The following is a 15,651-nucleotide window of genomic DNA, read 5'->3' as shown; positions in this document are numbered from 1 at the left end:
CAATTATGCTGCAAGCACACACCCTTTCCTTTTGGTAAAACATTATCTGGTCCAACCAGTAAGCTGAAGTTACAAGGCAGGAACCAGCAAGCTAAGGGCAGGCTGTTAAAATATACTCTCCATTGAACAAATGGATCCGGGAGAGTGAAAACCGCTTGCTGGGGAAGGTAAAGCGAGACAATGTTTGCAGAGGAGAGGAAGCTCTGGCATGCACCCCTGAACAAAAGGGAACAAGTGGTCTTTACTTGGAGAACGGCTTCCTATTAGGACTCACTCCTTCGTACATTATGCCTTTCATCCCCACTCAACCACAAAATGATTTTGCTGAAGCAAATACAATGGTAGAAAAAGATTTACACTGAAAGAATCTTTAATAATAAACTGTTGCCAATCTGCCTACTTGCCCGTGATTTATAATACAATAAACATCGGATTCTATTACGGCTCATGCACTGAAGCTACTGCTCTGAAAAAACGGCATATGAAAGCACCCGAACCCCACCACCATCACAATGAAATGAGCATGTATAAATGTGCTAAGAGTATCTCTTTGCATCTTTTATAGCTTGTGTGTATTAATCTGTAACGCTTATTAAGAAAGTCATTGCTATGCAAAGCAGCACCCAATCCCTTTCTCTGGCTTTTCAACAGGAGTGCACTGTTTAGCCAATAGGACAGACCCTATGGCCCTCATTCTGCATTCATCACAGGCAACATTTGCACAATGTATCTCTCAAAGGCGGCTGAAAAGAAGGCCTTAATACTCATGTAAACAACTGCAAACCAATTACTTAATGAATCAGGCCCACACATAATGAGGTGCAGACAAAGAGCTATAAATGCATTTTTGCGCCCAAGCCGCTGCTTTAAAGTAAAATCCCTCAGCTGTAGTTTGGGCTTAACTAGCACATCATAATTATTGTCTCTAGGACATCAGAGGAAGCCATTTTTTTTTTTTTTTTTAGGTCCAGCGGGTTTTTTTTTTTTTTTTTCCTGAGGTTGCTCATCAGCTCACTGACAAAATAGAGCAAAGAAGAATTTTAAAAGTGCTACAGCAGCACTGCACTGTTATGTTTATTCTCAAGTACCGGGTTTCGAGACCACTTGTAAAAGCAATAAAGCACAAGGAGTGACTGCAGTAAGTGGGATCCTTAAATGTACGCCTCTAAGAAATTTCAGTGAATCCAGCACAAACAGCAAAACTGGAGCTCTCCAAAGCCCAGGGTGGCGTATTAACAACACCAAACCCAGCACAAGAACCAAACTGTGACAAACAGCACGCCAAGCCTACGCACTCTGGGCCCAGACCTTTTCATCACTGGATTATTATCAAGTGCCTAGAACCAAGAGTTCCTTGAAGGCCTTTTTGTGTGTGTGGTTTTTTTTTTTGTTTTTTTTTTTGTTTTTGCTTGTTTTCTTAAAGCGGATGATGAGATTACTTGTAATTTATTAGGAAATTCATTTCATACAGAACTACTAATAACAAAAGGCCTCTGCCTCAATTTGAAGGAGGAAAAAAGTTTGATTTTAGTTTAGTGAAATATAGACAAGATGTGAAATTATTAGGCTGAGAAACGTTCTACAAAATCCAATTGCTTTCTCAATGTCTTTAAACATTTCCCAAAGAACCTATGTAAAGACTGTTTAGGAAGAACTGGGTTTTTTAGTGCCTCTATATATTATTAAGCCAAATGGTAACATTCGGCCCTGAAAACTATCTGTAGAATTTACTGTCTTTTAAAATTTCTTTTAGGAGACCTAGAACTTGACTTTATAATATAATCGTAATAACATAATACTTTTAACACTCTTCCTGTCCCATTTACCTCCCATTTCCTTCAAAAATATGGATGAAAACTCAGGCACTAAAAATAATAACTTCTGATAATTAAATGAGTTATCTCCCTAAAAACTGAACTTGTCAAGTTTCTAAAACCCATAATTTTAGAAATTCAGTCTCATTTTAATATATACTCCAGGTTCTAAAAACACTGTATTGTTTTATAAAATATGAATAAAAATAGGATTTTTTTATTTAAAAAATTCGACATTCCTGGCTCAAATCATTTTCTCTTATGGAACATTGTATGTTATACTAGAAATGTAAAGTTCCTGTTCTAAAATTTCATCACAAACAAGCAGTTAATTCAAATGTAATATAATCATCTGAAGGACATCTTTTTACTGAGCAATGCTGTTCCAAAAGGAAAGTTGCTATGCCATTTTAAACAATATTTAGCTCAAAACAAAAGAGCAAGGTATTTCATCAGATGACGGCTGATATTCCCATCTATAAATTCTAAGTGACCTGAAGCTACTGTGATTAGTATTTTATGTTAATGACAAATTCGGCACACAACTCTCTTAGCACTGGTCAAAAAACTTACAAGAAGTGAGTGCTACAGTTTGACAAATGTGAAGAGATAAATTTTGTTCTTTATGGAAAATAAGCAAGAAAGTATTAAAAAGGAAAGAATAATCTAGCCTAAATACTTGGTTAAAAAAAAGAGAAAAATAAAAATGAATATCCAGCAATTACTAGTTTATATATTAGCCATCACAAAAAGAAGAAACATGCCACTTTATTTCTTTTAAGGCCTGATGTTTTCTCTCTGCCCTTTTTTCTGACAACGTCCATTGTGTGGTCTCTAAGCAGTCCTACTGCGAGCAGCTGTAGACGCTAATTTGTGGTTCACTGAGGTGTCAATTGAGTCTTAAACCAAGGAAACAACAGCTGCAAAACAATACTTGGCTCTGGTGCAAATATTTTCAAAGGTAGACTAAAGTTTCAACTGTTATTTTAGATAAACAAAAACCCAAACCATAACCCTCCAAGTCACACAACAAAATAATATGCAGCTAGAGTTTAATTCATTGCATTGTGACATTTCTCATCTTGTTGCTGCTATTCAGAAAGGCTTTCACAACTTTACCTTGACAAAGGACTTCCTTCACTAGATGAAAAACTAGCTTCCGACGCAATTTTGTTAGCTGTCTTTGTCTCGAATGCACCGCTGCCAATATTCAAACCTGTGATAAGCGTAAACATGGAGAGTGAGGGTTAGCTGTCATGCAGCCATGGGACAAAATGAATAAAGTGGCCTCACAGTAAGTTTGGTGAAACAAATGCCAGCAGAGGAAGAAACTGTTCAAGCCACAGAAGGCAAGGGAGCTTCTGAGGCAGAGAATGAAATGCTGGTAGAACATTGAAAGGGAGTGGGGCGCTTTCCTGTGATACCTAAACAGTAGCCACAAAAAGTGAAAACTGAAATCATCCAAAGAGTTCAATTTTAAATGACCAAGATGCACATGTAGGCATATGGATCTCTACTGTGTCACAAAGCACTGGATAATTCCCACTGTTATAACACACGGGTAGCAAACCAGGGCTCAGAAATAATTGAGACCCGTGGATAACAGTTACCCACCTTATCCACTCTTAAGCCCCTCTGTAAAATCCTCTATTTTCCATCCCATAGAGGAGAAAGAATCTCCACTGAAAATCATCAAGGCCACTCTTTACCAGCCTCCAAAGGTTGAGGAGGAGGATGCACACTCCACCTCTTTCTCTGGAGCCAGAGACTTGGATATTCCCACAATGCCCCCAGTTTGCAGGGCAACCCCTGACCTTTGCCTTCTGGGAGTTCTCAGCCTTGGATGTTTCTGCTACAGGTCTGCTTCTTAATTGGCAGTCACAATCAGAGACACAGCATGCATGGGCATCTCTGCAGAAAGCATTTGCTGAGTTTCTAACCTGGAATCTGCCTGCTTGCATGTACACTCTGCAGCAAAGTGATTATTTTAAAAATGTGTCCACATTCAGCCCAAAGAGGGTGTCCACATGCTTACCAGGAGGAGGTCTTTTCAGACATGAAAACTAAGGCTCAAGGTTTATTTAAGAAGCTTTCCTCAGGACAGGTCCACAGACTCAGAAGTAAGTGAAACATGCACTGCTTCTTCATTAGATTTGGGGTGGGCTCCTTGAGCGCAGAGTGCACCACCACCTCCCATCCCTGCTACTTCTAACAACACTGTGAAGCTGCCCTATACCCTCCAGTCCACTTTCTGTTTTTCTCTGGGACTCAGATAAGTCCTCAGGATCAGAATGAGAGTAAGGGTAAAAGATAACACACAGCCAAAGGATCTGACTACAATGACAGTGACAGCAAACACAGGCAGGAGCACTTTGAGTATGGGGCAAGGGAAATGAATTTAGGGGTGCCTGACTATATAACCTAGAGTGTCATTTCATTTATGAACAAATTAATAAAAATGCATTAAGTACTAGGTTATTAATAGTACCATAATCCATAATTTCAGATACACATCCAAGGGATTACAACTTATATGTCAAATTTACTCATCCTTTTTTTTGTTTGTTTTTTGAGACAGGGTCTGGCTCTGTCACCCAGGCTGGAGTGCAGTGGTGTGACCTTAGCTCACTGCAACCTCTGCCTCCCGGGTTCAAGCCGTTCTCCTACCTCAGCCTCCTGAGTAGCTGAAGCACCTGTCACCATGTCTAGCTAATTTTTGTATTTTCAGTAGAGACAGGGTTTCATCATATTGGCCAGGCTGGTCTTAAACTCATGACCTCAGGTGATCTGCCTGCCTTGGCCTCCCAAAGTGTTGGGATTACAGGTGTGAGCCACAGTGCCCAGCCAAATTTACTTATTTTGCACTTGTCCAATTAACTACTGAAAATAACACTTACCAGAAACAGATGTGTGGAGTCACTTTCCAAAGTATGTGTGTCATTTATCTAGCTGAAAGGCTCTGAGCAAGGTGTTACTCTCCTGGGGACTCATTTGTAAAATAGGAGTGTTGAATACATTCTTTCTAATATCCCTCTGGATTCAAATTCCATGACTCAAATGTGAAGAAGGTCATGGAAAGCAAACAGTTAAGAGTTTGCAAGTGATGACAATCTCCATCAGGACAGAGGCCCTGTTTTATAACTCAGTAAACTACAATGTCTTATGTTCAAATCACCCCTACCACCGCAATGGCTGGCTCTCCTAGGGGGCTTTTCACTGTCAGGCACTGTGCTGGGCACTTAACATGTAGTGGCTCACCAAATCCTCAAAACCACCAAAATAAATGAATTTTGCCGCAACTGACTTTAACCACTAATATTATCTAGGAAATAGCTCTCCAAATACAGCTAAGTCTGATGGACCGTAAGTATGTCCCTCAAAAATATCTGTCTGAAAAAGACATTTTTTGTTTATTTTTTAGATAGGGTCTTGCTCTGTTGCCCAGTGCAGTGGTGTGATCATAGCTTGCTGCAGCCTCAAACTTCTGGGCTCAAGTGATCCTCTTGCCTTATTAGCCTCTTAAGTAGCTAGTAGTATAGGAACATGCTAAAACGTGTGTTAATTTTTAAATTTTTTGTAAAAACAGTGTCTTGCTATATTGCCCAGCCTGGTCTTGGGACTCCTGGCCTCAAGCACCTCTCTCACCATAGCCTCCCAAAATGCTGGGATTACAGGCATGAGCCACTGTGCCTGGCTGAAGAAGACATCCTTGAGATAACCAGGAAATCTGAATATGGACTGGGAATTACATGCTATTTAGAAATCACTGTTCATTCTGCTAGGTGAAATTATGGCATGGTGGCTAAGAAAGTCAATGTGGATTTCCTTCTGTATTAATCCATTTACTCTCACAAAGGAAAGTGAGGTAACTTATGCTTTAAAAACTGGTGTAATGAAAGGAAAACCACTGGAAATAATAGATGTACAATAACAAAGCACAAAAAAACAAAATTACAATTAAAACAAAATCCTAGATTGAAGGAACTATAACTAAGCTTAAAATTTAGCTTTCCTGACTGCGCATGGTGGCTCACACCTGTAATCCCAACTCTTCGAGAGACCAAGGCAGGTGGATAGCTTGAGTCCAGGAGTTTGAAACCAGCCTGAGCAACATGGCAAAACCCTCTCTCTACAAAAAAATACAAAAATTAGCTGAGCCTGGTGGTGTGCACCTGTAGTCTCAGCTACTTGGGAGGCTGAGGTGGGAAGATTGCTTGAGACTGGTAGGTTGAGGCTTCAGTAAGCCATCATGCCACTGTACTCCAGCCTGGGAGACAGAGCAAGACCCTGTCTCAAAAATAATAAATAAATAAACAAACAAACAAACAAATAAAATTTAGCATTCCTGGGATTTATAATCCTTTCAGTAAAATAACTAAAAATCCCCCAACATTCTGGTGAGGGAAAGCAGCCCAGTACAACACTGCCCATTGAATGACAAAGACACTAGTAGTCGTGGGGAAGAGAAGGAATTTGGGTGTGTCTTCCCAGGGTCACTGATGACAAGTCACTATCATGACATGCTTGGCAGAATCGAGGGCCACTGCCGTGCTGGCCAGCACATGTCTAGGACACAACAAAAGGGCTTTTCCACATGTCCGTTTGCCAAGGATAAAAAAAGTACTAGCTCATTCTGTCCTGGTGACAGCTCGTTACAGAGCAAACTCCAGAAACCTTCAAAAAGAATAACCACCCTTCCCTGAACACAGCCCTGCCCGCCACTTTGGGCCCCTGGACACTGCCATCTGCTCTTACTTACCTGACAAGTGTGACACAGAAGCATCTGCCTTTTGAAACCTGTTTTCAGTTTGATTTGTATTATCCTGAAGGGTAGCCTTCTTCAGTAACTGGTAGGCTTCTGTTTCTATTGATTAAAGAAAAACACAGAAATACCACATTTTTTACTGCCCAGAAAACAGCTTTTAAAATTCTTCCTATGAGATGAACACTTCTCAAATGCATGCAAATTATTATTTTTTGAACTGTCACGTTTTAGACATTCTAAAAATAAAAACAATTCAGTTGAAACCAGGTTTCAAGACTCAAAGACAAGTTGTATGAGTTTATTTGAGGCAGCCAAATTCTAGTCTGTGGGTCTGTGGATAGGTTCACCATCACAGTAAAACAGTTTCACTTCCCTCTGGGCCTTGTAGAGGAATGAACCAGAATGAACCAGAAAAGAAAGCAAGCCTTCCTAGGTTGCCAGGTCACTCAGAAACTCTCTTTGCTCTGGCTCTTGGGCTCTCACACTCAAGTGCAGGGGCTCTGGGACAGGGCTGGGGGAATGGGGAGAGGGTCAGGAAGGGTGGTGACAGCTGGATGAGTTCAGAGTCCCACAGCTGAGGAAATCTAACCAAGTCTTGCCACGGGGAAGGAGCGAGAACGGGTTTGCAGAGAGCAAAGCCAGGCGTCCACAGGGATCAGCGGCAGCCTGCACATGCTCATGTTCATAGGATGCTCTTGGCCATGCAGTGCTTCTAATGGCATCTGCTATAAGTGAAATTGGGGAAGACTGTTGGGAAAAACAGTAAACAAAAATACATAAAGAACCTGAGTGACACAACCTTCCCCATTACTCTAAATTTCAAGAGCACCCAGATGAAATGCAGGATGAAGAATCAGAGTTTCAGCACAAACATAACAAAACAGCATCCATGTCTACATCTTCAACGTAACACAAAAGGAGTCCCACTGTCAATGCCAGGGGCTGGCAACAGGTTGGATTCCTGCTTTCGCTGGCTTCATTTAAGGACTTAACCATGAGACCCTATTACTGGATTAAAACTACCATCACACTGAAGAATAAAAATACAACTTACCTTGCCCTACTGAAAATCAGTCAAGATAAAAATGAGTACTTAAAATGAACATTATACTTTGGAATATTAAATACTATATAATTAAAATACATACAGATCAGGGATTCTTCGCTCTGAAGATAATAAATTCTAAGGCAACACTTTTTTAACATCGCTGGATTGTGAAATCAGTTTAGGTCATTGAAACCAGTATTTTGAAAAATCTAATAAAGAAAACATCAGAAACAGTGCATACAGAGGGGAAAGTGCTGTTTTGTGTAATGTGTGTGTGTGTGGGGCGGGGGGGCGCTGGGGTGCAAGTGTTTCCTTGTGAGGCTGGTCGCACTGTCCTAGGATGGCTCCAATGGGATGGTGTCGTGATGCCCTTCGGCTAATCCTAATATCCGTGTTACCTCAAATACACTGTAAGGTAACTGTGAAAGAGGGACAATATTAATAAAATCAAAGACAGAGTGTCCGAATTTCTAAAGGTAAGAAATCAGTGTAAAAGAGGTAAAAATGCCCTGTTTTGTTTTTATTTTATAAAAATCAACCAAAAAGTTTTTCAGCTCTCAGGATACAACTCCAGATCTTAATGACCCCATGTTATTTCTAAATTCAATTAAACTTATTTCGTCAAGGAAAAGATAGCAAAGATGGGAACTTAAAAAAAAAGGAGCAGCTTCTTGATAAACAAAGCCTCCTGGCCACTGGAAGCTGGAGCTGTGCACTGCAAATTCATTTCTCCATTGTCGGAAGGCAAATCACTTGACTCCAGTGAGACGGCGCTCCTGCTTCTCAGAAACCAGGAAAACGTGTCACTGGCAATCAGAAGGGGATTTCTGTGAGAAGTATCAAGCTAGTAGTCCTGAGGTAATTTCATATTTGGGGGGGATTAAGCATTCTGCCCAAACAGAAGAAGGGCTGATAGTATTACTGGTTTGAGGTTAGCAAGGGAGGAAACTGCCAATGTGAAGTGAAATCACTTCTAGCAACAAGGCACCATTCTGATACTCTGGAAAAGACGAGCCCTTTCTATGCTCCACACTTTCCATCTGGTCCCCCTCCCTTCCTTCCTGAAGAGTGCGAGCTCAGGAGCTTTTGGCTAACCACCCATCATGAGATGGCTCACTCTCCTGCTCCATTCAACCAGAGCCCACCACTTCCCAATCACCTCACTGGTGTTTCATCCTTAAGCCTCTGTGGCCCTTCTCCAAGCAGAGTCACCGAAGTTTTTATTTGGGATGCAGCTGCCCTGACCTGAGTCATAAAGGACTGGCAAGATCAGGCTGAGGACTGCTGGGCACATGTCTCACCCCCAATCCCAGTGCGCACTCTCTCCAATGGTTTAAAGGCAAAGTGAAGTTTAAAAGGTACAAAGATGAAGTGCATTCACCTAGAGGAATGACACTCACTGAGGCAGGACCACAGATGTCAAAGCAGGAGAGGGCAGAGAGCCTAGCACTGTTGCCGCCCAACCGAGGATCAGATGCACCAGAGCTGGAGTCGCTCTCCCTATGCATCACCCCCCTTTTTAGTCAGAATTGTTGCACAAAACTATTTATGAAAGTCTGAGAGATGATCTACATAGGAAAAACAAAATTAATAAGGGTTGGTTAAAACAAATTAGAAGTGGTTAAAGGATACATAGTCTGCATAGAACAAGGTCGGAGTAGGGAAGGAAAGTTCAGGTATTGCAAACAGACTGGACAGGATGGGCATTGCGGATGCAGATGCCTCTGGGGCCAAGCAAGTACCTCCAAGAAGTGACTATGGCCAGGCAGGAACAGCAGGAAGCGCCTGCCCTATAGCAGGCAAGGAGGCACATGACTTGTCCATAGAGCACAGCTGCTCCTTGGCTCCAGCCAATTGCTGCCTGGTGGGAAGGTGGGTCTGGTCTTGCCAGACTTCTGCCTTTTCTTTCTTCTTTTTAAAAATAAAATACTGCACAGACAAAACAGAACATATTTGTAGCCTCGAAACTAGATGGTAGTGAGCAACTTTTTGTGTTCACTGAAAGTGGTACAAGAACACTTAGGGAAAAACTGCAGCCAAATAATACAAGCTAGATATCAGGAAAAGCTTTCTTGTTGAAAGGGTTGTTGGAACATGTTATCCAGGGAGGATGCATCAGCTGTATGAAGATTTTTAAGGGGCTGTCTGTATCAAATAGACCAGGTTTCAGACCCTGGAGGCAAGAGTGTATTTTTTTTTAGGAGTTCTCAAACAAATCAGACATCCTCCTGAAACAGCCCAGAAGACTTGGCCGGGACGCTAGTTTCATGAAGCAAGAGTGTAAAGCTATGGATGTGAGGTTTGTGGTAATTCAGGCCCAGGATTTTTTAGAAGAAACACAGTAATGAACCAAGCAGTTAAAAGCTCCATTTTGTTGCTGCTCTGCAAATTTATAGTTATTAAATGAATGAACAAATAAAGGAGCAAAAGTAACGAATCAAGAAGTTCAAGTTAGTCTGTTACAAACAAGGTAGGGACAAAGTCAATATATTTCCAAGGGAAAAAGATTTTTGTTTTCTCAGCTGCAAGTAAACTGTAAGTCTGAAAATTTGAGGATTGGGTGTTTGCTTTAATGGTTTCACTTTCTAGCCTGACTTAGAAATCCAGGGAAACACTTCCTCCCATTAGTAAAGTTAAACTCTCAGAAAATACTGAGTAGTGAAAATGTTTAATTAGACAAACATTTCTAAAGAATACAATCATTTTCAGATGGAATGTTCTGATACACACAGAAACAAACACGCATGCTCAAGCTTTCAGTTCTGAATCTTTGTTCAAGCATTGATTATATATTTAAATCTGTGTCAAGACTTAGTTTCAAAAGTAGAAAATATAGTAGTTCAAAATGTAAGGCAAGGCAAGGAGGGGCATCCCATGCAGTCTACAGCTCCAGAAGGTGAAAATCTATCCTTGTCTATTAACTCTTGACTTATGACATGAGATAAATGTATTTTCCCTTACTTTGTTACATAAGCTGCCTGAACCCAATCATCTATCTTTCTGCAAAGTGCTGAAGGATCGCTGAGACTGTTTTTTTTTTTTCTTTTTGATATGCGTTTTGTGTCTGGAAAATAGAAACAGCTACAGAAAGAAAGTGAAAACATGCTGAATAAAGAGGTGGGAGAGAGATGATGCTGAGGAGAGGAGAAAGAAAAAGCCTCAACTTCTTATCTGTTTTCCTCTTTTATATGCAAATGTACACCTGCTAAAATACTTCTAAATCTACAAATAAAAAGAAAATATCTGATGAACAAGTGCTTTTAACACCCCATTACAAGAGCCAGACAAACACATGGTTCACCAGTCTCTAAGGGGTGTCTTGGAGGCAGGGAATCTGCCCATTGCTTTTGCAGAAATCCTTAATGAAAAAAAGAGTTGGGCTCGGAGAAAAAATAACAAAGGGAGATGCAAACAATACTATCACTACGGCTAAAAAACTGACCTTGAACTGACAGAGAACTGGGCATGTTTGAGTAAGGAAGGATAATTGCTATTTCTATATGAAGTTAAAACAAAATCTGAAAAATATTCTCTGTCCACTGAGTTTCTCAGTATTGTTACTTTTCACATATTTCTACACCTACGTGTTTTTTCAAATTGTACTACGTGTGTTGCTGACACTGCAAACTCGGTCATTTTTGCAAAATAAAATAAAAATTGTGAGATATGTTTCTTAAGTTACTTCAAAAGATAAATATTAACACTGAGAATCCAGAAATCATTTGCCTAGTAATCTACTTAAATAAAAATAAGGGCCGGGCGGGGTGGCTCACGCCTGTAATCCCAGCACTTAGGGAGGCTGAGGCAGGTGGATCACTTGAGGTCGGGAGTTCGAGACCAGCCTGACCAAAATGGAGAAACTGTAACTACACCATTGCATGGTGGCACATGTCTGTAGTCCCAGCTACTTGGGAGGCTGAGGCAGCAGAAAAGCTTGAACCCGGGAGGCGGAGGTTGCGGTGAGCCAAGATCGTGCCATTGCACTCTAGCCTGGGCAACAAGAATGAAACTCCATCTCAAAAAAAATAAATAAATAATAAGGAAATAGGACCGGGCACAGTGGCTCACACCTGTAATCCCAGCACTTTCGGAGGCTGAGATGGGTGGATCACTTGAGGTCAGGAGTTTAAGACCAGCCTGACCAAGATGGTGAAACCCTGTCTCTACTATAAATACAAAAATATAAAAATTAGCTGGGCACAGTGGCAGGCACCTGTAATCCCAGCTACTCAGGAGGTTGAGGCACGAGAATCACTTGAACCTGGGAGGTGGAGATTGCAGTGAGCCGAGATCACATCACTGAACTCCAGCCTGGGTAAGAGAGCAAGACTCTGTCTCTGAAAAAAAAAAAAAAAGAGATAGAGAGAGAGAGAAAATAGGATATGGCTGCTTTCGCAATTCTGAAAATACAAAAAAAAAAGGATTTTTTTTTTTAAAGGCAGGAAGATACACAAGTTTGGGTCCATAACCAGAATCACTTTTCATGTCCCGACTTTCTGCAATCAACTCCACTCCACCTGTATAGACCTGGGCCTGCAAATTCCATTGTCAAGGTTGCTCTCTGCACTCTCCGGAAGAGGGCCGATGCATGAGAAGAGACCCACCTAATTCACATGAGTTGTCTGGCACTGCTTCAGAAAATAGAGATTTATGTCATAGTCCTAATTTCTATGGATCAACTCAACAATTAAACCTGAAAACAAATTCCAGGCTTGAAACTGACCTTTAACTGACATTCCCCAAATGAGCTGAAACACTTTTGCTTGTCATTTAACACTGTTCAGTCGTGAGAGGTGAATTTTCAACTCTCAACCTCATGACACCTTTAACTTTTCAACTTGAGTAATCCTGGTCAGAAAGCTGTATTTTATTGATATAAATAGCTTTTTAAAAAACAGTATATTTTAGCCCTTTGTACGCAATGATTTATTTAATGAGAGAAATTAGAAATGGCAATATTATCTTTACCATTATTTATGATAGGTGCAGGAATAATTACTATAGAAGATGAACTGGATGCTAAAAATGTAAAATATGAAGAAGTCCATCCTCATTCCCTGTAGTTGGTTGAATAGTGTTGTTCCCCTCAACCCGACAAACTCATGTCCTCCCAGAACCTCAGAATGTGACCTTATTTGGAAATAGGTTCTTTACAGACATATTAGTTAAGGTTCCCGAGATGAAATCATTCTGCATTTACCGTGGGCCCTAAATCCCATTTCTGACGTTCTTCTAAGAACAGCAGACACAAAGACACAGAAGAGAAGGCCAAGTGAAGACAGAGGCAGAGACGGGGCTTATACTCCCACAAGCCAGGAGCCACCAGCTAGTGCCTTCAGAGGCAAGGGCCCTGCTGATGCCTGGATTTCAGACTTCTAGCTCTCAGAACTGTGAGAGAGTACATTTCTGTTGTTTTAAGTTTGTGATTCTTTGTTACAACAGCCCTAGGAAAATAATACACTCCAACCCCTTATTTTATTAAAATATTTAAAGCTCGATTTCGTCTTTCAGAGTCTTCTGTGTAAAATAAGGGTGCTTTACAACAGGACCTATAAGGGTTCTTTTGAACTGAGACCCCTGCTCCATAGTTCTCAAACCTAAGAAGTTACCTGGATGTGTTACAAGGTACTTATGCCTGGGTGCCACTCCCAGAGGTTCAGAAATAATTGCACAAGGGTGTGGCTGGGGCATGGGTATGTTCTAAAACTCTACATGGGATTCTACCATGAGCCACTGGGGAGAATTTCTCCTGGCATTTATGAGTTCATCTCCTTGAAGGTAGAAGCATCCAGTCCAGAAGATCCATCAGAAAGATACCTTTCATCCTTTAATGACCAGGTTAAATAAACAGCACTGTCCTGCAATATAATGAGGACTGTTTTGCTATGGCAAGTAGCAGGGAGCAGGCTCCATGGGTGAAGCCCCAGCAGGCTGAGCCCTGGCACAGAGACAGGGCCATGTGGACTTTCAATGGACAATCCAGCAACATATGGCGGTTCCCCTGGTTTGGCACAAGCTGGGGGTTTCCTGTCCCAGGCACAACCGGTAACATGTCTCGACTGATTCTTGTCAGGAAAGTGCTTCTGGGGCAGGACAGGTGAAGCACATTCTCGGTAAAGCCTCAGTAGTAGCGGTGTTATGCCACTGTGCTTTGGGAGCCCAAAGTCATCACTGCAGTCTTTCCTCCCAGGATAAATCCAGTCACCAGTGACAACCTAGCCACTGTATCTTTCCAGCCCTTTTCCGAATTGATGTAAAACTCAAGCAATCACATTTTGGGAAGCACTGCCTAGAACTCCAAGTGGCACCCTCCAAATCTAAGCTGACCTCCTGGAAAGATTCTAAATGGATGTCTTAGGAAATATGCAAGGAAATATTACCTTGCATATTTCAGCTTACCAAAGAATATCCATGAGGAATGGCACAGTCAGGCAACCACTTTCAACACAGCTTGACCAAGAGAATTGGTGTCAAAAGAACGACAGGCTGAATGGACATTCTTAGAGGCTTAATCCTCTTGAGATAAAAGCTGAGAGCCCTTTTCACATGGAGCTTAAGGAGACTAGTTTTGCCAGGATGGGCACGTGGGGTGGGAAAAGTACTGGTGGAATGAATGATTGAAAGAGATAGTATTCTGTCCTGAATCAACAAGCATTTAAGAAAATTCCTTAATATCCCCATTTTTATTCATTTGACAAATTAAGTGCCCACTCTGTGCCAGATACTGTGCTAGGTTCTGTATTTTTATGACATTTAGCATAGCTGCATCATCTGCTAAAATTAAAACTCACTTAATGCTGAAAGGTAAATTTAGTGTGAATACAAACAAAATTGTCAATGTGGGAAATTTTCACTTTGGGGATATAAGTAGTTCAAAAGGCAGACTTTCTCTCCCAATCTAGATAAGCATCACTTTGCTCATGGCCTGAGTGTTTCAGGCAAACTAACCTGTATATTAGGTCAGGAAGTATTTCAGGGAAACCGACCTCCCAGCAGCCCAGCTGGGCTCAGGTTTGCCCCACTTTATAAAAGGCCTACCTCTTGGGATGAGCTGCATTTGAAAATCCTTGCATGCTGCCCACCTCTCCAGGCCTAACCCAAGTGAAAGGAAAGGCAAGCTTTGTTTATCATTGCTCTCAGAAGCAGCTTTGCAAAGCCCATCTTCTGTTATGATGTACACTGATGTTTAATTGATCCGGACATCTTGATGCAGTTGTCTTTTTGGTAAAATAAAAGAGGCAGGGTAGGCCGGGCGTGGTGGCTCACACCTGTAATCCCAGCACTTTGGGAGGCCAAGGTGGGTGGATATCTTGAGGCTAGGATTCAAGACCAGCCTGGCCAACAGGGCAAAACCGTCTCTATTAAGAATACAAATTTAGCCGGGCATGGTGGAACGTGCCTGTAATCCCAGCTACTCAGGAGGCTGTGGCACGAGAATCGCTTGAACCTGGGAGGCAGAGGTTGCATTGAGCCGAGATCGTGCCACTGCACTCCAGCCTGGGTGATGAAGTGAGACTCTGTCTCAAAACAAATAAACAAATAAATAATAAAAAAATAAAATAAAATAATAAAATAAATAAAAGAGGCAGGGCAGTGAAACGGAGGGAGTTCAAGGGCCCAAATCCCAAAGTCTAAGTTTAATTCAAGATTTAACACACTAGCAACATGGCCTTCAGCAGGACACCTTTCTAAGTTTCTCTTTGACCACTTGCAGGGTGAGTACAATGTTTACCCTATAAGACTGTTGTGAAGGTTAGAGATGAGGGAGGCTCAGTGAGGGCAGGGATCCCATCTTTTGTGGTTCCTGGTATCCCAGGATTCAGCCCATGTAAAAGTATTAATTAATTAATATAATTAAGGATTTTATATATAATTATATGATATATAATATATATTGTATCAATACATCTAATTATATAGTACTTATTATATACAGAAAACCATACATTTATAGATACAAAAATTCATCTTTGATTTCCACCTGGATTCTTTAGTGAACAACAACTAGACTAATAAAAGGGGTA

The 15,651-nt window shown here is 41.2% G+C and overlaps 1 protein-coding gene across 9 annotated transcripts in view; it reads right to left on the bottom strand.

Annotated features, from left to right (window-relative positions):
- Nucleotides 1-15,651, bottom strand: part of LOC105486794 (kizuna centrosomal protein) — a 131,934-nt gene that overhangs the window by 23,316 nt on the left and 92,967 nt on the right. For all 9 annotated transcript variants that reach the window (XR_011613597.1, XM_071079741.1, XM_071079740.1 and 6 more), the window contains 2 exons: nt 6,574-6,678; nt 2,934-3,030 (listed from right to left, as the gene is read on the bottom strand). Coding sequence is in view for 8 of the 9 variants with exons in the window: in XM_071079741.1 (XP_070935842.1) it covers nt 2,934-3,030; nt 6,574-6,678 (202 nt within the window). In the remaining variant the exon portion in view is untranslated. The remainder of the gene's footprint in view (nt 1-2,933; nt 3,031-6,573; nt 6,679-15,651) is intronic.

Source organism: Macaca nemestrina, chromosome 15 (genome assembly GCF_043159975.1).
Source record: "Macaca nemestrina isolate mMacNem1 chromosome 15, mMacNem.hap1, whole genome shotgun sequence".
Lineage (NCBI taxonomy): Eukaryota > Metazoa > Chordata > Mammalia > Primates > Cercopithecidae > Macaca > Macaca nemestrina.
The sequence above is the reverse complement of the archived record's forward strand: the minus strand, read 5'-3'. Positions and strand labels throughout refer to the sequence as shown.